Raw genomic sequence first — 22,969 nt, 5'->3', positions numbered from 1 at the left:
CTTCCTTCTTCCCCCCCGTCGCTCTCGCCGCCCCTGTTCGCCTCTGTGCTCGATGGCAGCGTGACGCACGGCGGCGCTGCTCCTCGGCGTCGCTATCCGGCCAGACCAGGGCCGGATGAGCACGCCGACGGGACTGGCATTAATTGCCAGTCCCGTCCTCGCCATCTTCCCGGCTCGCCCTTATCCCCCTCCTCTCTCTCGGTTATCTTCTCTCCTCTGCATCCGGGCCCACCCCTGCTGCACCGGCCTATGGCCGCGGGTGGAGCCTAGGCCGGTGCGAGGCCATCGTCACGCGAGACGCCACGGAGAGGGAAGCCATCGTCCGTCGTCCGGCTATAAATAGCCAGAGGGAGAGAGAGAGCCCCGGTCGGCGAAATTGAGAGAGAAACAGAGAGAGAAAAATTGAGAGAGAAAGAGAGAAAATTGAGAGAGAAAGAAGGGAAAGTCGGTTTTTGCAGGTTCCCAGCCGCGTCGCCGTCGCCCCCCGATCAACCGGAAAGCCCCAGACGCGCCGTCGACGGTGAGCTCTTAGTCCGGCCCGAACCGCCTCTGTTTTGCTCTGTTTTTCTGCTCGGTATGGCCGGGACTCGCGCCGGCCGTTTCGCGCGAATCCCGGCCCATACCGTCATCCCCCGCCGTCCGTGTGTCCTCACCGAAGGTAGGTTGATTCGCTCGAATCCTCCAGGTTCGCGGAACAGTCGGGATTTGTTGTTTTTGGAAGCGCACACCATCCGTTCGACAAAAGTCCTCAATGAAACCGGTTTTTGTTTTGGTCGCCGGCGTGCGCGGTCGGACAGTGACCCCGGTGGGTGGAGAGGCTTGGTTTTACTCCCGGGAGGCCGATTGGGGGCGGCGCCGTGCAGGTCGGCCGTGAGAGGCCGTTTTTGGCTTCGACGGGGCAAGCCCACCGGTTCGGCTGACCGATTGATTGACTGACCGGTCAACGCCCGGTCGGATCTGTTGACTTCGGGTCGGTCCCAGGACCGGTTCAGCCGATCCGACCCGGTCAACGACCGGGTCGGATCCGTTGACCCGGGTCGGTCCAGCCGACCCGGTTCAGCCGATCCGACCCGAGTCAACGACCGGGTCGGATCCGTTGACCCGGGTCGGTCCAGCCGACCCGGTTCAGCCGATCCGACCCAGGTCAACGACCGGGTCGGATCCGTTGACCCGGGTCGGTTCCGACCCGGTCCGGATCCCTTTTTTTTTATTTATTTTTATTTTATTTTATTTTACTGCTTTTTAAAAAAAAAAAATTTAAAAAAATTTCAAAAAAAAAAGTTTTTTTTCTTTTCTTTCTTTTTCTTTCTTCTTTTTTATTTTTTTTATTTAAAAAATATTTCGTATTTTATTTTATTTTTTTATTTTATTTTTATTTTTTATTTTTATTTTAAAATTTTTTTTTTTTTATTTTATGTGATATATTGTTGTTGTTTTAATCTAATGTGATATTATTTTGTAAGTTTTTGTCTTATTTAAATTAGACAAGCCTGAGGTTGCGCTGTAGTATTTGCATGTTAGTTTTTATTACCGTTGTATTATTATGCATGTTTTTAATACAATTGCATGAATGTTGTGTTTTTGAATGTCATCTGACTTAGTTAAGGTTAGAACCTTAGGCTGCATGAATTGCTGTGTTCCTGACTGCTGATCGTTCCTGATTATGCACTCGCTTGATCACCTCACATATTAGGAGAAAGGTCCTAAAATCAATCCAAATTGCCTGACAAATGTTTTTAGAAATGAATAGGGTAAAATGGTACCGGAAGGGCATTAGTTATCCAACTAGTGTAACCAAGTCCCCGAATTTAGTTAATCACTGGTTCGTAGGAATAGGGTGATTCTCCCATCACCCTATTTGGGTTTCTAATCGGCCCACCCCAAATCGATTAGTGGCGACTCCTCGATATAAACCACTTGCATGTTAAAAAACTTAAACCCTAAGTCGCGATATGGTATGGGCTTGGGAGAGCCCGAGTTAAGTCCCGAACCTAGACTTAGCACGTACCATGCGAGCCCCCCTTCTCTTTGCATGTTCGATAAAAGAGGGCTCGGGAGTTCGGTCGCGACACTCGCCATTTCGGAAGCGGGTAAGATAGCGGTTGTGATCCATTTTAAGATAAAAAATAGTGAGGGGATTTGCGTACAAAAGTGGAAATTTATTTGAAAGTCAGAATTTTTTTAGAATTTGGGCCCGCTAGGCCTTCCCAAAGCATGGGCTATGGCCCAAGAGCAAAGGATCCGGGTCCGGCACGGCCCCTTTTTGCTAATGGGCTTGGGCCCTCACATTGTGGGCCGGGCCATGTCGTGCCTGGGCCGATACGGCCCGTTGGCCATCTCCGATTGGAATATGATGTGGATGCATATGTCAGTCTCTTGCACACACCAATCATCACCATCACCATCACCATCACTTTGTAAATCTTTGACGAAGGAGTCCCAAGTTTGGAGAGGAAAACGGGATTTTTCTTAACCTAAATAATAGCCACATCAAAATATTTAAAAACAATGAAATCATTATAATTAAATTTCAAACTATGAACAAGAAACATATTACAAATAGTAAATCTATTAGTGATATATTATGAGTGATTGAAAAATCACGCATGATATATGTTAAAAATAAAAAAAACATCCATGCTAGAATTTAAAAACCATCCATATATCACATCTTTTCGACCAGTGTCACGACGATGTAATGATGTAAAGGAACGTGGCAAGGTGGCATTACTTACTAGTTAAGGCTTCGTTTGTTTTGCAGAAAATGAGTAATTTAGATAATATTTTCCTAAAAACAATTACCTATATAGCTTGAATTAATTAGTCAATATAAAATATTTTCATTATTGATAATAATTTTATGTCTAAATATTTTTGTAGACGATAAAAATATTTTTTATTGCTTCATTTTTGTGAACGATACGAGCGATTATTTTTAGAAAAATATTTTTCAAATTATTCATTTTTCGTGAAATAAATAGAGCCTAAATATTTTTCTATTTTTGGCGTAAATTGGCTACTTTTAGTCAAACTCAAAATATAAATTTAACTTAACATGTGAAACGTAATCTGTGATATCACGATAAAAAGAAAAAGTTATGAAACGACTTTTGCGTCTCTTCTCTCTTGCCCACATTCTTCGTTTTCCTCTCTCCTTTTCTTCTGAATTTAGATAAAATACTGGTTGGAGAGAGATGGATCAAGTGAAGCACTATAGCCTTCAATGTCAGTACACTTCCCTTTCAAGGACCTGTAAAACTTAGGGTGCGTTTGGTAAATCCTTTGGGAAACAGATAGAGGAGTAGTTATTCTATTACATAGTTTGGGCTCCTAGGATATGGTGCCCTTGGGACTTTCTATTTGATTGTATCGAAAGACTCAATTCATTGAGATTTCCCTATGAGGCCAGGTCATTTCGGGATAAGCGGATTATTTATTATGAAAAGGAGGAGTTTCAAGAGAATGATTCGGAGTTCTTGCAGAGTGGAACAATGCGCTATCGGACATGAGATAGATCTTTGAAAGAACAAGACTTTTTTCGAATAGGCCAATTCCTTTGGGACCCTGCAGATCCACTCTTCTTCCTATTCAAAGATCAGCCATTTGTCTTTTCGTTTTCACATTGAGAATTCTTTGCAAATGAAGAGATGTCAAAGGGGCTTCTTACTTCCCAAACAAATCCCCCTACATCTATGTATGGGAAAATTGTCAAAAAAGTCCTAAACCTATTGTACGGCGGCGAATTCAGTCCTAAACCTTTTAAGTTTGCCAATTCAGTCCTAAACCTTTTTAATTCTTGCCAATTCAGTCCTTCCGGCAAACGCTGATGTGGCAATTTTTTATTATTATTTTTTCAATTTTTTAATCTTTTTTTTTTTTTTTTTTTTTTCTGATTTCTTCCTCTGGCCGGTCCGGCAACCGGCGGCCGGCCAGAGGGGAGGCCCGGCGAGGTCGACCTCGCCGGCCTCGCCCACAGAGGCGAGGCCGACCTCGCCGTCGCTACCCGGGCGACGGCGTGGTCGGCCTCGCCGCCGCCGGGCGAGCGAGGCCCGGCGAGAGCGAGGCCGACCTCGCCAACGCCCGGGTCGCGACGGCAGGTCAAGCCTCGCCGTCGCGACCCGGGCGACGGCAGCGTCCGCCTCGCCGCTCCCGGGCGAGGTGAGGCCCGGCAGCGGCGAGGCCGAGCCTTGCCGAGATCTGAGCGACCCAAGCGACGGCGAGGTCGAGCCTCGCCGAGATCCGGCGAGGCTCGACCTCGCCGTCGCGACCCGAGCGACGGCGAGGCCCAGCGACGGCGAGCCGACCTCGCCGTCGCCCGGGTTGCGACAGCGAGGTCGACCTAGGCGACGGCGACTCGCCGTCGCGAACCAGGCGACGGCAAGGTCGGCCTCGCCTCTGCTGGGCGAGGTCGGCGAGGTCGACCTCGCCGGCCCTCCCCTCTGGCCGGCTGTCAGTCGCCAGACCGGCCAGAGGAAGAAATCAGAAAAAAAAAGATTAAAAAAGATTAAAAAATTAAAAAAAAAATAAAAAAAATTGCCACGTCAGCGTTGGCCGGACGGCCGGCGGCCATGTCAGTATTTGGCCAAAAATTGGCCGGAAGGACTGAATTGGCAAGAATTAAAAAGGTTTAGGACTGAATTGGCAAACTTAAAAGGTTTAGGACTGAATTGGCCGCCGTACAATAGGTTTAGGACTTTTTTGACAATTTTTCCTATGTATAAACACTGGTTTATCAAGAATACGCAAGAAAAACACTTCAATCGTTAATTCATTACCAAAGATGGCTTATAACCAACAGTTCATTATCTAATGGATTTTTCGTATAGGTGAGACGGTTTTTCCAAATTGCAAATAGTGTTTGGTAAAATATAATTTAAAAACACATTTGGAAGCATCTTTGACTTAAATGCCAATTGGGAAAAGCTACACTTTGTAGAAGACTTTTGCTAATTTTTTTTTTTAAATTTCTCAACCCTTTACCAGTGGAACTCAAGCTGTCGGCTAGTAATTGAGTCCTTAAGGCAAGGGCATTCGAGGGCATTTATGTAATTATGAAAGTTTAGTGAGGATAAAGTTGGAAGAAATAAAATATTGGCATTCTGATAATGGTCAAAACCCTAAGAACCTTCGGAATTGCTTAGATTAAAAGCCTTTAGAGCCTTTTGAAAAAGCAATTATATCTCCTTATAACTCTTCAAAAAATCTGTCAAACAGTACTTGCATTTGCCTAAGAGCTTTTAGAGCCCAAGAGGCTTCAGAAAAGTGGTTCTCAAAACGCACCGTTCCCCCATCAAAGGCCATAAATCAGTGTCATATCAATCAAATTGCCAATAGTCTTTTTGGCAACATTGAACACCGTCCATATATGAACATATAAATAAAATATGATTATAACTCATGCACTCATGCTCATAAAAAAAAAAAAAAAGTTAAGGGGGATCTAATGATTTCTTTGCGTTTGTACTTATTTGCTGTTGGTCCAAGATCGTGTACTTTGAACGACAAATTTTACTTTCTGGGCCCCTCTTTCTCAATCTTCTAAGTGCACTTCAATCATGCTCTCTAGCTTAGCCAGTCACCACTTTGAAATGATGATAATACTAATCAAATTACAAAGCATCGGCATTTAGCTTAACGGTTGAATTTGATCAACAACGTTGCGCAATCTTACTTTTCTACCTTGACTTCCTTTTCCTCTACATGAATCTTTTCTATTCATCCACTCCATGACCCCTATAGATATTCCATCTTTAACATTAATTGGACTTATTGCGGAGTCATTCATTTGGATAACTTAAACTTTTATCGTGATACTGCTGCTGTCTATCTGATGCTTATACGCCTTCCTGATTAAGCAAAATAATACAGTCTGAAGAAGTAATTTCCCAAATGAGTGGTCAAAGTGATGCAGTGATCATGAACTATGAAAATGGTTTGGTCATGTCACGATATCAAAATGGGAATAGGATGCACGTGTAGCCAATTATGATTCTCTGCATTGAGATTGACGAAACAAACAGCAGCTTTGAAGAAACATCCATGAAAAATGTCTAAGAAAAGCAATTCAAAAGAAGCGATCGAGAGAGAAATTGGAGAGCCATCATGAAAGAAAGAACACTTTTTACACTGCTCTCTACTTGGTTCTTGAAGCCTGCACAGCCACAGCAAAGTCGCGAAAGAGAACGCGAGATCCTTTTTGCATGGTCTCCAAGAACCATAATTGATATCTTGAGGCTTTTAAGACGAAAACAACTCCAAAGTCTTTTAGGGGCAACTGATTGCCAGCAGAAATGAGCTGTTCAAGCATCGTGTCGCCTGATAATATCATGTTCACACAGACAAGGCTCTTTTGATCTTGAGTGGAGGAATCTTCTAACTATGCAAGCCCCATGATGTGCTGATGAGGCAAAGAGAATTTTGAATAAGGAAAAAAGCGTTTCTTTCAAAATCATCATTGCACAAGGGAATGGAAGGGGAAAAAGAAAAGATAACTTGTGACAGGAAAAAGGAAATTGGACTATCATCATGAATTTGAATGAGGAAGGTGGGCCACTTTAAAGATTGTGGGCACTAGGGGCAAGCTCACGTTCAAACGTTTCTCGTCCTTTTGACCTTATGATGATGGTATCCCCATTAGTGCCTCGTTCACATTAGTACATCATGTCAAATGATTTCATATTATATACGTTGAGTGCGCTTCTTGACAGTCAAATAGTAAAAAGTTATACCTGGTGTCTAGGGTTTGGGTGAAGAGTCTGAGGTTTGACATATTTTGTTTCTTTCCTGCCGATTACCCAGCCACCCTTAAAAGTATTAGGATAATATATGTTTTCTTACACATCAAATGGCCTTTGTAGTCTCAAAAGCATTAGTCCTTCTCATGTGAAGCTTGTTCATATATATATATATATATATATATATATATATATATATATATCAGTTTGGTATAATGACAATGAGAAGCCAAAGGCCGAACTGTGAAGTAGAGATTCTGTTTGTGTTTTTTTTTTTTTTTCAGAAAACATCTTTTTAGACATTTTCTTCTTATAAGAAAACGAAGCAAAACGACATATCCTTTATGAATGATATACTCATTTTGGTAAAAAATCCGTTACTTTATTTAGTTGCGAAAGTCACATATATTAGTAAGGTTGGTGGTTGAGTATAAAAAAATAAGTCCTTATATTCAGAGTTAGTCAATTTATGCATATTGCCAAATCATTGAAAAGCTTAAACTTGGTTTTGATTAGCTTATATAATGATCTAGAAGTCATCTATATGAATTGATCATGAATTTGAGGAAGTCTTACTATTGACCAGAAATAGTGAGTAGAAACATTCGAGCCATGCACCTCATTTTATCCTATCCATCTATCTCTAAACTTTTTAAATGAATGCAAGCATGACTTGATACTTCAAATACTCCAACCAATTGAAGACATAATTCTCGAAATGACCAAAAAGTAGTTAAATCCTTTGACCACTCATCTGTTGTTCTGTACTCAGCCTTTGTTAAAAGGAAGATTTTTCTTGAAGTATGCGAGGCTGAGGCATGTAAAGGAATTAGAATTTCTTCACTGTCTGGCTACAGCCTTCTCATGCTGGGACTTTGGCTGTTGCATTCTTTTTTTTCCCCTTCAGATTCTAAAGAATAACCGACAGTAAAGCATCGGGTTTAGGACATTGGTCCCCTCCAATATCAGTTTTGTGTTGGCCATAAGGCCTTTGACACAGGACAATTCAGTCAGTCGTCAGGGTCTCTTTTCTCTACTATATATGGCTATGAAATTCGAGAGAGAGAGAGAGAGAGAGAGAGAGAGAGAGAGAGAGAGAGAGAGAGAGAGAGAGAGAGAGAGAGAGAGAGAGAGAGAGAGAGAGAGAGTTTTTCAGAGTTGATTTTAACTTTTGTTTTTTTGTTTGATTTTTATTGAATAACGAAGACAAATCTTTGAAAACCTATATGTATATGCATACGAATATGTAAGGACATTTGATATAACTTGAATTTCTTTCCATAATTATTTAAAGTAGGATGAATTTATTAGAAAAATCTATGAGTAACTCTCTAGTTTCAAAAAGTTTCTACAAATAGGACAAACTCACTTGTGCTTCTCAATTTTTCAAGCGAAGTGCTTGCATAGCATCAGTACAACTTACAAAGGAGGATGATCTATAGCTTCTACTGATGAACCCTTTAAAAATCCTTCCTTTCAATGATCGACTTAAACCTTCGTGTAAAGGAAATGATTGTCCTCGTCGCGGTTCGATATATGATGGATGGACGAGCTAGTGGAGGCCGTCGCCCTTCTTGATCGTTTGGTGCTCGGTTTAATTATTTTAGTAAGTACCATAGGACATGAAATTTTATGTAGAACTTTTGTATCTTGCCTCGACTGAGCTAGGTTTCTTCATCCACCACAGCCAGAAATATGTCTCTAGCGCCATGATTAAGTCCTCAACTATGATAACCCTTCATCTCTTCCTTTTTTTTTTTTTCTTCTATACCATCTTTTAGATCTTCTCCTCTCTTTTTCCCCCTTTTCTTTGTTTATTTCGGGCATGGGAAGAAGAAAGTAGAAGTTAGACTAGGAATGAAGCTTGTGGACCATCCTTTCTCAGCTATAACTAGTGAACCATGGAGAGAGAATGGACATTCATCTAATTCGACATCACGTAGAGAAAAACCTATAGTCTATAATATTACATTGCATCAGTCTATCTACACCTTTACACTCAGTAGTGCATGTCAATACATCCCATCAAACAAAGCATTTGAGTCACAAGAACTATACTCAAACCCTTTCTCTAGTTTCGGACCAAAAAAAAACATGAAAGGAAAAAAACTTCCAAAATTTGACAGATAAACAGAAAAAGAACCCAAAATCATGGAGGCAAAAGAAAAAAAAAACCCCTAAGCAAGCGAAGAAAATTTTAGGGCTAAAACACAAGAACTCCTCCTCAGTACGGAAGCTAGGGTTCTGTATACGTCGCTGGCGCATGGCCTTGCCGAGGGATCGCTTGCGGTGCATTGAAGAGCCAAGTTCATGGTTTCCACCATCTCGTTCGGATGATGCAATGTAGTCCCTTTGATCACGGGATCGGTCCACGCGTCAAGATGACAGTCCGAGTAGCAATACCGAGCCCACTCTATGATGCTCTTGTGCATGCCTAATTCAGCGTCGGCCGGTGATTTTCCGGTCAACATTTCGATGAGGATGAGACCAAAGGCATAGATGTCACTCTTCACAGTGATTTCTTTGGTTTCTCCAGCTTCTGCATAGGAAATGATAAAATACATTCTTAAAATTTTATCTAGAAAAAGTTCACGAGTTTTCTTAGGTAACGTATCAATCCAGTTTGATAATATTTAGTTATTAGCTAATCTAAGCCAATGATAAAACTAGTATAGCGCGTTGTATTTCATGGAGTAATAAATATGTGACAATGTTTCATCATTTTGATAGTGAATATATGTTGACCCATGCATGTGAAATCTTTTGTCATGTGATGAATAATTCTCCTGAAACGACTCACACTAAAGCTGTCATATAGTACGTCGACATGCGACAGTGCGTTTTGGAATTTTGCAAACATTTTCCAGCGACCGTAAACTAATGAAATTCTTCGACCAAAAAAAAAAAATCTAATGAAATTCACGATAATTTACCAAACAATTCCTTATGCAAATGAGTTAACCAAAAAATTCTTAAATGTACACAACAAAATGTACCTGGGGCAACATAGACAGAGGAAATGAAGCACTTATACTTGTCCGTACAAAGCATCCCGGGAAAGCTCAACCTCAGGCGTGGCTCGTCCTTCTTGTCCACCATAATCTTCTCTGGCCGCAAGTCGCCGCCGACGATGCACGGCGAGCAGTCATGGTGCAAGAAGCGGAGCGCTTTCGCTACCCCGATCGCGATCTTACCCCTCCTCTCCCAACTTAGTCCTCGCAGGGATTCGCTCAAGCTCTTGCCGTCAACGTGCTCATAAATGAAGAAGCCATTTTTATGTGACGTGCACAGTCCCATGAGCTTCACTATATTGGGATGCTTAAGCTTCCCTAGTTGAAGAACCTCCATCGTCACACTCGGCGAGTCCAAGATGTTGATATCATTAATTTCCTTCATGAAAAACTTCATGTCCTTTGTGATTGATCTACCTCGGTAGGAGATCCCCTCTTTTCCTCTAGAGATGATGTTCTCTTCCTTGGCTGAATTCAAGATGTCGTCCAACGTTATCGACCTCGAAAGCTTGGGGTTGAAGCAGTGCATTTCCCACGCCCCGTCCTTGCTCTCCACTCTCTTTGGCTTGAACTGCCTTCTCCGTCGAATGGCCATGAATGCAAAGGCAGAGAGAGCAGCCGCCATTAAGGCTGCGAGCGAGCAAACAACCAGCAACCACAGTGCAGAGCCCTTTGTGCCTTCGCATGGTGGCAGGCCAGTGGCCACATCGCTGCTGCACAGGTCGTTGCCTGCAACAGCGCTTGCGTTGATGGCGAGAAACGCTCCGGTGGGTGGTAAGCTGCCATGCAAGCGATTGTGGGATATATTTACCTGAACAAGTGACTGGACATTCCCTAAGTTTGATGGGATCTCACCGCACAATTCGTTCTCCGAGAGGTTGAGGTCACCGAGGACCGGCATGTTAGAGATGCTCGAAGGGATTGGGCCGCCGAGTTGGTTGGAGCTCAAGTCTAGGGTTACAAGCTTCTTGCATGAGGACAACTCTTCAGGGATATTGCCCAAGAGCTTGTTGTTGTTCAGCTTCAGTTGCATCAACTCTGATATTGTCCCATAACTCCTAGGAATTGTCCCTGAGAACCCATTTTCTGACAAGTCCAGATTTTCAAGATTTTCACTCCCAAAGCCCACAGGCAAATTCCCTGAAAATCCATTCCTTGCCAAATTCAGCATCTGAAGTGAGGGCATGTCCCATCTCTGCTCCCCAATCTTGCCTAACAGGTTGTTGCTTGATACATCAAGGTAGTACACGAGCGGCAGTCTTGTGAACCCGGGGGACAGTTCTCCGTCGAGGCGGTTGTTCTGGAGCCGGACTCGCCGGAGGCTCTTGCAGGAGCTCAAAGGCTTGGGGATCTCTCCTTCAAGTGAGTTTGAGAAGAGGATGAGCTTGAAGAGACTGCCTGAACCACACAAGCCTTCTGGGATCTTCCCTGTGAGGGAATTAGTGGAGAGGTCGAGCACACTCAGGTTGTTCTGCTTACCTAGGCCTTCAGGAATTGGGCCTGAGAAACCATTTGACCAGAGTTGGATGACTTGAAGCTTATGCAAGGAGGACAAAACGTTGGGTATCTTCCCTGTGAAGTTGTTTGAGAAAAGATGGAGAATCTCCAGGCTTTGCATGTGGATTATGAGCTCAGGGATTTCACCAGAGAGGGAGTTTTGACTCAGGTCAAGAGAGATCAGCTTCTGGAGGCCAAATATGGGTCTAGGAATTGGACCTGTGAGCTTGTTCCGGTACAAGAAGAGGTACTCAAGACCACTGAGGTTTCCTAGAGATGGTGGGATTGGACCAGTGAGGTTGTTGGTGACAAGATCAAGATGGTTCAGAGTGGACAAATCACCGATCTCACTCGGGATTTGGCCAGAGAGGTTGTTGTACCCTAAATATATCCACTTCAAGCTCTTCAGTTGTCCTAGCTCTCTTGGGATTTCACCCACCAGTTGGTTAGAGGCCAAGGTCAAGACCTCCAAGAATGAGATATTCGATATCCATGCAGGGATTCGACCCGTCAGGACGTTGCCTCCAAGATCAAGGACCTTCAGGCTAAAAAACATCCCAATATGTTCAGGGATTTTCCCTGACAACATGTTGTTTGACAGGTCCAAGGTCTCCAGGTGGGCGATTGAGCCGCTTGGGATCGGACCAGTGAGATTGTTGTTGCTGAGGTTGAGGTGCCTAAGGGTGGAGCAAGAAAATACATTGTGGGGGATCTCACCGGAGAGCTTGTTGTTGGAGAGGTCAATTTCTTGTATGTGACCCATCTGAAATATCGATGGCTCAATCTTGCCAGACATGTTCTTCCCAGAGAGCTCGATCTTGGACACATGAGACAATGAATTGTCGCAGGTCACACCACTCCACTTGCAGAAACCAGTGGAAGAATAAGGAGAAGCTGATGAATTGATCCAGTTGGATAGAGACCTCAGTGGGTCATCAATGGAGGCCCTGAAGGACAAGAGAAGCCCTTGATCATCATATTCATCTGATCCCTCCGGAGCATGTGAGCTGAGGAAGAGGACTAGTAACAAGAGGGGCAACATCGAAATAGCACTGTTCTTCGCCATCTCTAATTGTATGTATAGATCACCCGGGTAAAGAGACAAACCACGAACTGGGCTATTTCAAGAGCCCCGAGAACCCTTTCAGCTGATCAGCAATTTGAGAGCTTTTGCAGATTGAGCTGAGAAAGAAGAAAAACCAAAGAGAGAAAGAGAACATTAATTAAACAACATTCGAGTCGAACCACTCATTGCCATTAGATTCTTCCAACTCAGTGTGAAGAAAAAAGCGTAATGATTGAAGCAAAGAGCTATAGCTTGAATTAATGCATTGAGCAACATAACTAAAAGCTGTTAAACACATACAACAGTAACAAGTCAATAGAAAACTCTAGATTTGCACCAAATGATTGCCGGAGGGTGAAAACCAAAAGAAAAAACTGAGGCTTGAACATAAGACTAGGTCAAAGGCACTTGACTCACCTGAGTATAATTGTCATTAGACCACAGTGTGCTCGAGAAGATTACTTCAGGGACGTCAATGAGTCAAGAAGAAGAGGACGACATGTTCATGTGTGCTGGTGAAAACTACTGAGATGGTGGAGAGTGTAGGGTGTAGAAAGAGCAGTGAGGAATAGAGTGTTTAAATAGATTGCCAGGGTTTGTGGTGGAGGTGGAGGGGGTGAATCATAAAAAGGGGGCATGGAGTTGGCGAGTAATTGCGAAATTGCACCTTGACCTGCCTTTTGAATCTACTGCGTTTTTCTTGAACACGAACGGTTGAAAGGGAAATAGGGACAGATGTTGGAAAAAAGTCGCTGATTTTGTCGGATGTATGTTCTCACCAGAATGCTCTTTTTGACTGGCGTGACCATCGTGTATTTGGGATAGCGACAAAGAAAGTTTTGTGTAAAACCCATTCTGAGAGAGAGAGAGAGAGAGAGAGAGAGAGAGGGAGGAGTTTGAACGATTTTTACGGGCATTTGTTTGGCGCATGTTGTGCCTGCCCTTGCCTTTACTCATATGCTTTTTGCAAGTAACGTATGATAAAACCAAATTAACTATTAGAATGGTAAGTATTGATATGTTATCCGGTTGTGATAATTGAGTATTTAAACTTAGCGTAACAATGACTCCAATTGTACCGCGAAACGTTCTTCCAATCAATTGATCTGATTAGATCCAAAAGCGATATTAACTTTCTATTGCTAAACACGACATGTAAAAGCAATGCAAAATTTTCCTTTTCTACTCTAGGATTTGGATTCACACTATTAGGATGCATATGTAAGTTGCGTTAGAGAAATTCCACATCAAAGAATTGATATAGTATAGAGCAGTTAATATATTTTAGTTGGCTCATAAGTACTCATTGGTTTAAACTTTTAAGTGAATGTGAGTTTAACTAGATACGGGCTCGACTTGAGCTCTCTCTTGGTGATCTCCCCAGGTGTAGGTATCAAACTTCTGCTGCAATCTCCTCCCGGATTGGTAGCCCACTCCCAATGTGTATAAGCAATCTCCTTGGGTGCACATATCGGATTTCTGTTGCGCTCTCAATACACACCCTCCCAAGTAGACTGCCGCCCCCCTTCCTTGCCAATGTCTACAATTACTAGACCGACCACTAGTGGTGGTTATATACCGTATTTAATTAAATTGCAATCACAGTGCATTTTTATTCAACGACAACCCAATATAGAGAATATGGACTCGCGTTCGGTCTTAAGAATAGTTTGATTGTCTTGAACTTATGTAACATAAAGATGTGGGTTATATTTTCCTTCATCCCTGATTGAAAAATTATCCCCCTACGATGTCTTTGTTTTGGTGAGTGCAAATTATGGACGGCACTAGCATACAAATTTAACTAAATAAATGTGAACACTATCCATGTTGATAACCCGTCAATAAAAGAAGTGATTAGAGATCTAGGGACCGAGGAAAACATGATACGAAAAAGATGTGGTTTTGTTTGGTTAAGCAAATTAAAGATGTGCATTTTCGAGCAATATTTTTTGGGGCATGGACGAGCAATAATTAATGAAGGCACGTTCTAAATAATGGGTGTATCCTATAGTGCTTTACAGCAATTAATGGCTGGTTGGAAAGAATCAGTACACAAGACACAAACTTCATTCTTTTACTAGGCAGCTAATTAGCTGGAATGTCTCCTTGTTTCTTTGACCAAAGCAAATACATAGATTTGAGTGGTCATTGAATGTTTCTTATAATGAGCTCTTGACCAAGAAATAATGATGACAAAAGATTTGAGGGGCTGATTATTTTCGCAGGCCACTTTACAGAACATTTACATGCAGCTTTCTCGTAAGTGAATAGTGCAAAGTTGTGAGTATGAAGTTCTCTCTGCATGTCAAAAAAGCAATCTTTCTTGAGACCCTTTTGTTTGGACTTACATGATTATCTAGGATTCTCCCCCAGTTTCCCACGCAGTACATGCTGAAACAGTTCTAATATCCTTCTCAGAGAGAGAGAGAGAGAGAGAGAGAGAGAGAGAGAGAGAGAGAGATGGCAGAGACAGAGGAGATAGAAGAGTGGCAAAGAGGAATGAGAATAATGGTGGGGTACAGAAGGTTTAGAAAAAGTAAAAGCAAGTTGGGACGAAAGGGAAAAAAGAAGGCCATGTTTTTCAAATTAGTAGTGGACCAATCTCTGTTTAATGTTTTTTAGATTGTCAATTTATACATATACAACTTGTGTAAACTTTCGTTTAATTTGATGAAAAACGTGTCCTCTTTTTATCCGATGAAACACTTAATCTTCAATGCGCGTCGTTGTCGAACTAATCTTTTTTCTAAACTTAGAATATAAAATTGACATTCATCAAGGATCCTATTTGCAGACGGAACTTCACACAGGCCATGTACATAACTTTTATTTTGCTAATTTTTACATAGCAGAGTAAAGCATATTTTTAGAAAGAAAAGAAAGAAAGTGGAAGGCCTTTGGGCTAAAAAATTTAAAGTGCTCTCGTGCGCATCTTTCTCTCTTCATGTGAAGGGACCTACCCGATCGTCTTTCTCGAAGGAATATACAGTGAGTGGTCTTTGTCACCCCGGCATGCTTTCTTCATCCTCCATTTTCTAGGGTTTTACACCTCCACGCCCATTCCCCTCTGCATCCCCACAACTCCTCCCAAAAAGTCTTTGCCTTTTCCCCAACTAAATTCTAAGTATAATGTCCAATGAGAAAAGTTAATTGAACTCAGCGTTTCTCTTTGTCCTCCTAGGTAGGATGAATATCTGGTGTATCTCACGATTTTCGATTAAGTAAGATGTGTAGATAGTTGGTATTATATAGAAGTTTGGACAACCCACTTTGAAAGGTATATGCTAACTTTTCCCTTACGTGGGTTGTTGTGCCACATAAAGTGGACTTTAGGAGTCTATCACTCTACACTGCAAACGATAAACAACATGAATTGGTCCATGAGATGTGAGAAACCAGTGAAAAGTATACCCCTAGTTGGACAAAGCTTTAGAGGATTGCACATATTGACATAACGGGAAGAAGGTTATGTGATAGTATACATGTTCTCTTTCATGGATAATAATCAAACAACAAAATACATATCCATGTCATAACTATCTATTTAGCTATAGTTGTTTGTTATCGATTATGCGTTGGTTACTGGATCCCCGAGTAATCGTGCATCCATGCTCGTTCTCCTGGATTATAAAAAGAAAAGAATATACTATGACATTGGGACTTGAGGTGATCAATGGGCGGGCCGGACGAGGCCCTTGAATTTGGCCGAAATTATAGCCTAGGCTTGCCCATCAACAAAAGTATATTTAAATTTACAGGCTGGGTGGGCTAGATCAAGTTCAATTGAGCCGATCCGTGCCCTACAACTATAAAGCCTTGTCCGGACTCGCTGAAAGATGCCTTTGGACACTTGTGGCTCGGACTAGACCTAGATTGACTTTCGGCCACCAGGGTTGTGATCGGGCCTAATTGAACTGTATGTTACTTTTGAAGAAAAACCTGATAAGTATAGAGAGAGGATCATATTACATGTTCATACATTTCAAATGCAATGTGGTTGACTACAGTAAAATCACACAAAAAATAGCATCACTTATTTAAGAACTTATCTATGATGCGACAAGTCCATATCTGGTTGAATGTTGATTTTTGCATTTTTCCTTAAAAAAGCTAGCATTATATTATTTTCTTCGATGAAATCACTACCTGCCGGAGTAAATTAAGTAGTTGTGGATATAACTGCTTAGCGCCACATCAAGTATCCATTGTGGGGCTCTTATTGCAGCAACAACCTCATATATGTACACCTTAACTAATCATTCTCTTAAACCAAGAACCCTTTTTTAAGTGCAAACGTTGACTGCTTGGACAAGCAGCTGAAAAGTATTTTTCTTTCCCTCTCTCTTCTCTCTCCATTGTCTTCTTCAGCCTTCAGCTATGGGGGAGGTTTTGAGCTAGTCTCACTCTCCCCTCCCTCTTATTTTTCTTCTGTCTCGATCTAAATTTGGCAACTCTTGTCTTCTGGTCTAATTCTAGATTTGAGAGTTTGAACTCTCACGATCTAGTATTCTCTTCCGATTTAGATATTAAAGTTTAATAATGTTTTTGGGGATTCAACTCACGTGCTCTGTTCATGTATAGGTCCTTTACCTCTAGTTTCAATGGCGATCATAGGAGCTCTGGCATATCGCTGAACTACGAAGATTTGCTCTTCTAAAAGTTAGATATGTTTTTATTCAACCTATTTTAGTTGTCTCCGTATGGCGATAGTGTAGAGGAAGCCGAGCTTAGGCGCACAGCGCCAACTGGCAATACCAAAGTTATCGGAGAAGGAATTTCTGGAGTGTGCTCATCACCAACAATGATATGGGATCCTGTGATCAATCGCCGATTATTTTATTTGACAGATCCATTTTTATGGAACTAGTGTGTGCTTAATCCTGCCAGTAATCTATTGATCCTCTTTATTTTTTGGATTTGGCTTTGTTTTGTAGTATTTTGGGCTTTGCTCTACTTTGATTCTCTTTGCCATGAAAGTTTACGTACTTCTTATATATCTTTTGGAGTAATGAATACAATTTTCTTTCGACAAAAAAAAAAAAAAAACCAAGTACCCTTTTTTACCAACATATATTTGAACTCAAATCTCTAATTGTCTCGAAGGGACCGGAAGATCTTGCTAGAAAGTCCAACCCATAAACTTAAACTTACATGTGGAGGGAAACTACATGAATATAAAGAGTACTTAGAGCCATTGTCAATCGATGTGAGACAAATGCTTCAACAGACCTATTGTTACATCACAACATCTGCCTTCACTCATGGTTTGTCTTGTGAGATCATCAATAGGACATTGCCATGATCTATGAAGTTTCTTTCTCACTATACTCATAAAAGATAACACGATACATGTTAAGGGGCATGTAATCAATCAATGTTTATCATACCATTTGATGTGAATAGTAGTGGAAGTCTGTTTTTCATCCTAGAAGATTTGAGAAGAAGTCCAAATCCGAACTTATTAACATACTAACTAGACTAAGAATTGCTTGAGAACTCACAATGTTGAGTAAAAACCAACTCAATGGCTTAATTCCACCACGATACCCCAACCTTATCTTATGTGGAACACCTATTGTATTAACACTTTCACATGTGCACCCTAATAATTCTCAATTAGGAAGGAGAAGTCCTAATTTGCTTTCTATGTTTAATAGATCCATTTGGTCTCTCTTTATAACATACTCGTGTAAGTCATTAGCAGAAATGCTTTCTAGATATCAAACCAATGTAAAGGTCACTGACCATGGTAATGCTCGCCTCGTGGTACGAGATTAGTACTACCGGGGCTTGATTCTTGTGTTAGTGAGTGGGTTTCTGGACCCTTTACCAATTTGGTGGTGTTGGGATGATGGGTTCATGACCTACCTTGAGTTTTCAGCTTTCCCAACCCTAGCATTTGGCCTATAGCTCCTTGGAAAAGCTTGCCAAACACACCAAAATTTCCGCAAGGGGTTTTGGACGTCCAAAGATCCTTGGGAAAGCTGAACCAAACTCAGTTCATATACCCTTGAATAGATTGAAGAGATATGGTTAAATTTGAACATTTCGTAATAAGCGTGGAACTCTGTGATAATGCTAAAAGAGGATTGTTCGCTGGTCAACCTACCTCTCTTATTTACTGAAAGAAAGATGTAAATGTCAGTGATACATATAGGCTAAAGACGAGCAATCACACAAATGCAAGTTGAGCCTCTCAAATGACGTGGGACCAGTTGATTGTTGTGAAGGAGATTTTTATTTTATTGTCTTATCTTTTAAGATTTATAGGATCTTAGAGATATTGTTTATTCCGATTTAGAATTTATTAATTTAGGCTAAGATTTATCTTATTTGGATTTTTAGATATGTGTTTCCTCATTTGAATAATTTTTTTATGATTTCTTTTTTTACGAATATTGCTTACTGCTCATGTAAATTGACATCAATACAGAAAAAAATATTTCTCTCTAAAGTTGTGCCTAAAAGTGTGTTTGTGGATTATTCCAATCCGTGCTTCGCTTTGCTGCGTCATAGCATATGAAGTCCACATAAATGTGTGTGTAACTTTTATAGTTTACATCCATCTACATATCATGCATACTGCCACTAATCTCAAGACACCATTTCATTATATGCTAAGATGAATTCCGCACCCTAAGTGGCTCTATCTTGTGCGGATATGCTTTGTGATTCCATCGGTGAAAACCCGAACCGAAACATGTGATATAAATCTTAATGTGACTGCTCAAGTGGTAAGCTTTTAAAGGAATTGAGTAGGAGGGTACATTTCCTTCTTTTCTTTAGGGGGGACAAAACGGGAGAAAGAATATATGAATCTTTGTACAATTGAAGCTGTTATCTTGAAAAAATATTTCTTTAGGGGAATAATTTCTATTTTCTCAAATTGTTTGAGGCTTCCTGATTCCTGAATATAATATCACCCATTTCTTGATCACAGAATCTCTTAGTAACCCTAGAAAAAAGTCGATCCATGCCAATATGCTGTGAAAAGCATTAACATCCAAAACTAGGTTCAGTGCTCCATTTGTACTTATCCTAATGAATTCTGCACTTTTCACCATATATTATGCCCCATCGCCATCTTAGTGAGCCCTCCATTGACGTGGAGCAAACCAATTTCCTCAAAATAAGGGTATGAGGGTTTATTTATCCATCCCTTTTTGGGGATCCGTGCTCGTAAATTGATAAAGGTCCATCATTGAGATTGATATTCTAATAATATCTTGTTGATTAATTAAACGAAAGTTAGGCAAAAAAAAGAAAAAAGAAAAAATGGCAGGCACTGCCTTACATGTTCATGTTCACCCCCTTTAAAAAGAGCGAATTAGAAGTGCACAATGATCTATGAATGTCGGGCTTGAGGGTCCACTGTGATAGGAACAATTAACGGATCTTGATGCATTGAATGCATCACATGGCGTAATCTATGGTGTCATGCACACACTGATTATTCCTCTAAGTTTAAATTAAGATGTGGAATCACATATTGTCCACCCTCATGAAGCCCATCTCTCTCTCTCTCTCTCTCTCTAAACTCATTCTAATTTGTAAGGAAGCGAACGTTTATAGGGTTAATCGAACAAGGGCATTATTACATGAAAGAATCTCAAGGAGCTTAAAAAGAAATATGTCCATCTAATGTAAAAAAGTACTTAACCTAAAATTCCAATTTACGAGGATAAGACAACACAAGTGCCATCACTATCGTACGACGATCACTTGAGTGCCATAACTTTTTTTTCGACTACTTAAGTACTTTAAATCCTAAAAAACGTTAACTTGAGTGCCATAATTTTCAATTGATCACTTAAATGACAAAATTTTTTAAGATCATTCGCCCAAGTGCTGGAAATCCGATGTGGCATAGTATTTATGGTGAACGTTTTTAAAAAGTTATGGCACTAATTGATCAATTGAAAAGTTTTATGGCACTCAAGTGATTGGAAAAAAAAGAAGTTATGGCATTCAAGTAATTGAAAAAAAAAATTATGGCACTCAAGTGAGTGATGTACGAAAGTTATGGCACTTATAGTGTCCTATTTTCCTAATTTATGACTACCCATGACATGGCAAAACTATTTATCCCTCTTAAAAACTCTGGTGTATAACAAAAATTCAGTGACTTGATTAAAAAATCCATTAAAGTATACTTACTGCTAGTAAAATTTTAACCAGACAATTTATCATAAAAAGCTATAGATATAAAATGAAAAATGATTAAGTGACTGTCATTGATCCATTGTAATATTAACAACCTATTTTGGTAAAAAAAAAATTAAATAACAAATACTTATAAATTATTGTGGAGTTTACTCATTCAAGAATATGTGGCTTATAACATATTGTTACTCTCACAGTGGCCCAAAAACTGTTATGCTAGCAAAGCCCACACAAAATTTTGGTTTATAGAATCGACCTACAAAGGCAAATGAATAATTATAGCATACGCCGCTAGTGTAAACAATTTTTTCCAAATAAGGCGATGGACTTATATGGAATGTTAAAATATGACCCACTTCTCACTCACACATTTAATAATTTAGTTTTGCAAATTGTTGTTAGTATTCCCAACTATACCAAATAATAATAATAATAATAATAAAAGGAAGTAGTGCACTCAATGAGCAAGATAGTGATTAATTAGTACGGTCGTTGTTGACTTGGTCTCTTAATGGAGCAATCCATAAATGATTTGTTTTCATTCCATGTGTTCTTTTCCACAATATGTGCCTTGTCAGAGTGTCAAAATATCTTGTACGATCTTCATCGATCATATATTTATATAAACGACAGATACGGTTGCTGGAGGGGATTTTGTCTCACCAATATGAGAGCGTGCATTGAAAAAAATAGAATAAAATCTAAGTGACTCGTATCCTCTCTGTAATTTAATCAAGAGTGTGTATGGCTCTGCATTGGTGGCTAGTTGGGTTTGGGGATAGCATGCAATTTAGAAGCATGATCTGATGTGCTCGACAACATTAGCAAATAAGAAATAAGATATTGCTGCGAGCGCAATCCCTTATACAGTCCATTTAATAGATTTGGGTTACTTTTCCCTTTTTGAATTTACTTGATCATGATGGAGAATTGGAGATTAGCCTGTTTTGGTTGGATTTTCATGAGATTGAGAAGTGTGATTTACATCATGAAAAATCTTGCAATTAACTATATAAGATACAATATTTCCACCATCCTCTACACCCTATATATATATATGAAATTTTGTGGGACTACCGCATCTTGTTCTAATGAAAAATTTAACCCATTAGAAGAAGCTGATGGGGTTTGATATTTATGACACTGTAATGGCATTTCCCTTAAACGTAGTCATGCTTAGAAATAAACCTAAAAACGAAACTTCACATAAAGTACATGCAATCACATGAAAGGTTTCAAAGGCTGATGTCCTTGTCATGGGGGAGAAGATTGGGTTGAATTTTGAGACACTGTGATCCAATCAAATGGGCCTCTTTTAATTCGCATGCCATTTTGTGGCCAAAAGGATGGACCAATTGGTCCATGCCTTTGAAATCTTTTGAGTTTAAAGAGTGCTGCACGTGTGGAGCTCACGTGCTATGTGAGATTTTGGACCAGCTAGGGTTTTGCCTTTGGTTAAAATAGGAATTGGGACAGTGAATTTGTATGGGGATCTGAGAACTTTGGGACCATTTCAAGGCAATTATTGCTTTTCAAGGATAAAGATGAACCCTAGTGGAAAGCCTTTGGACCACAAGCAATATGGGTATGGTCATATAGGCTCATCCTTCTTCACCTTTAACGTGTTATTGTTGTAAAGGGTCATGGTTGTTTTGATTTTCCCCCTTTGCTTTGCCATTTAACTTTCTGATAAAGATTAAATCCACCCTATTGTCTAATAATTGTTATTCATTCATTATATCGCGTGGGTCATCTTTATATCAATATCTATCTTTTTTATCGTTAAACTAACCTTCTGAGGTTGTTCAAGTTAACTCTCGAAAGTCCAATTCAATTTCTTTTAACATCCTATGGCACGTCTAGTGGCATTCTTAGTGAGATTCGTTCTTTTTATGTACTCTAATCCAATTTCGCCCCGATGGCAAGTATACCAAAAAGAACCCAAATTAGTTTGTACGTGTCCCATGAGCTGAAGAAGATTGTGAGATTTGAATGTAAATATAGTTGTCCAATGAAGGGTTAGAGACTATAAAGCCGGGACCAACTCTTGATCTCTCTTATGTCCTTTGCGTACTTGAAGACAAACTTTATCAACTTCTCTTCATCATCAATGCTACAACACCCATGGTCTCGAGTACCTATCATATTTGCCATATATTAAGCTACACCATATTATGATAACGAAATGGTTCAATCGTTAAATGATTATATACATTTGTCAAAAACATAAGTTGTTAAGATACGAAACCCTAGAATATATTACATCCTAGTGCTCTTGTCATCCTTCGCATGGGTTTTTATCAAAGTTGACCGTATTATACATGAAATATACGATAATAAGTTGAGATTATTTGATCAAACATAGGCATAAACTTAGAAAATGTTGGTTCACTTCATCGATACTTTGTTCGACTTCGGTTAATAATTGTACCCAGTATGAAGAAACAAAGGGCAGTTAAAACAAACAAAACCTTTTGAAGAATACATGGAAAAAA

The 22,969-nt window shown here is 40.3% G+C and overlaps 1 protein-coding gene across 1 annotated transcript; it reads right to left on the bottom strand.

Annotated features, from left to right (window-relative positions):
• Positions 1 to 8,674: 8,674 nt before the first annotated feature.
• LOC115674380 (leucine-rich repeat receptor-like serine/threonine-protein kinase SKM1) lies at positions 8,675 to 12,886 on the bottom strand. Its single transcript, XM_030596757.2, has 3 exons — positions 12,726 to 12,886; positions 9,731 to 12,424; positions 8,675 to 9,273 (listed from the first exon to the last, which is right to left on the bottom strand). Exons 2-3 carry the CDS (start codon positions 12,306 to 12,308, stop codon positions 8,912 to 8,914), a joined length of 2,940 nt encoding a protein of 979 aa, XP_030452617.1. The 5' UTR covers positions 12,309 to 12,424; positions 12,726 to 12,886; the 3' UTR covers positions 8,675 to 8,911.
• Positions 12,887 to 22,969: the final 10,083 nt, after the last annotated feature.

Source organism: Syzygium oleosum, unplaced genomic scaffold (assembly GCF_021117445.2).
Source record: "Syzygium oleosum isolate NSW1041296 unplaced genomic scaffold, Sole_v2.1 Sole_v2.04, whole genome shotgun sequence".
In the NCBI taxonomy this organism is placed as follows: domain Eukaryota; kingdom Viridiplantae; phylum Streptophyta; class Magnoliopsida; order Myrtales; family Myrtaceae; genus Syzygium; species Syzygium oleosum.
Note: the sequence above shows the minus strand (reverse complement) of the source record. Positions and strands in the feature narration are given on the sequence as shown.

What these genes read in the sequence shown, in the direction of transcription:
- LOC115674380 (XM_030596757.2), bottom strand. Translation starts at nt 12,308, where the DNA reads ATGGCGAAGAACAGTGCTATTTCGATGTTGCCCCTCTTGTTACTAGTC. An exon ending in CTCTGTCTATGTTGCCCCAG is followed by an intron (nt 9,274 to 9,730) that starts GTACATTTTGTT and finishes TTTCCTATGCAG; the next exon opens with AAGCTGGAGAAACCAAAGAA.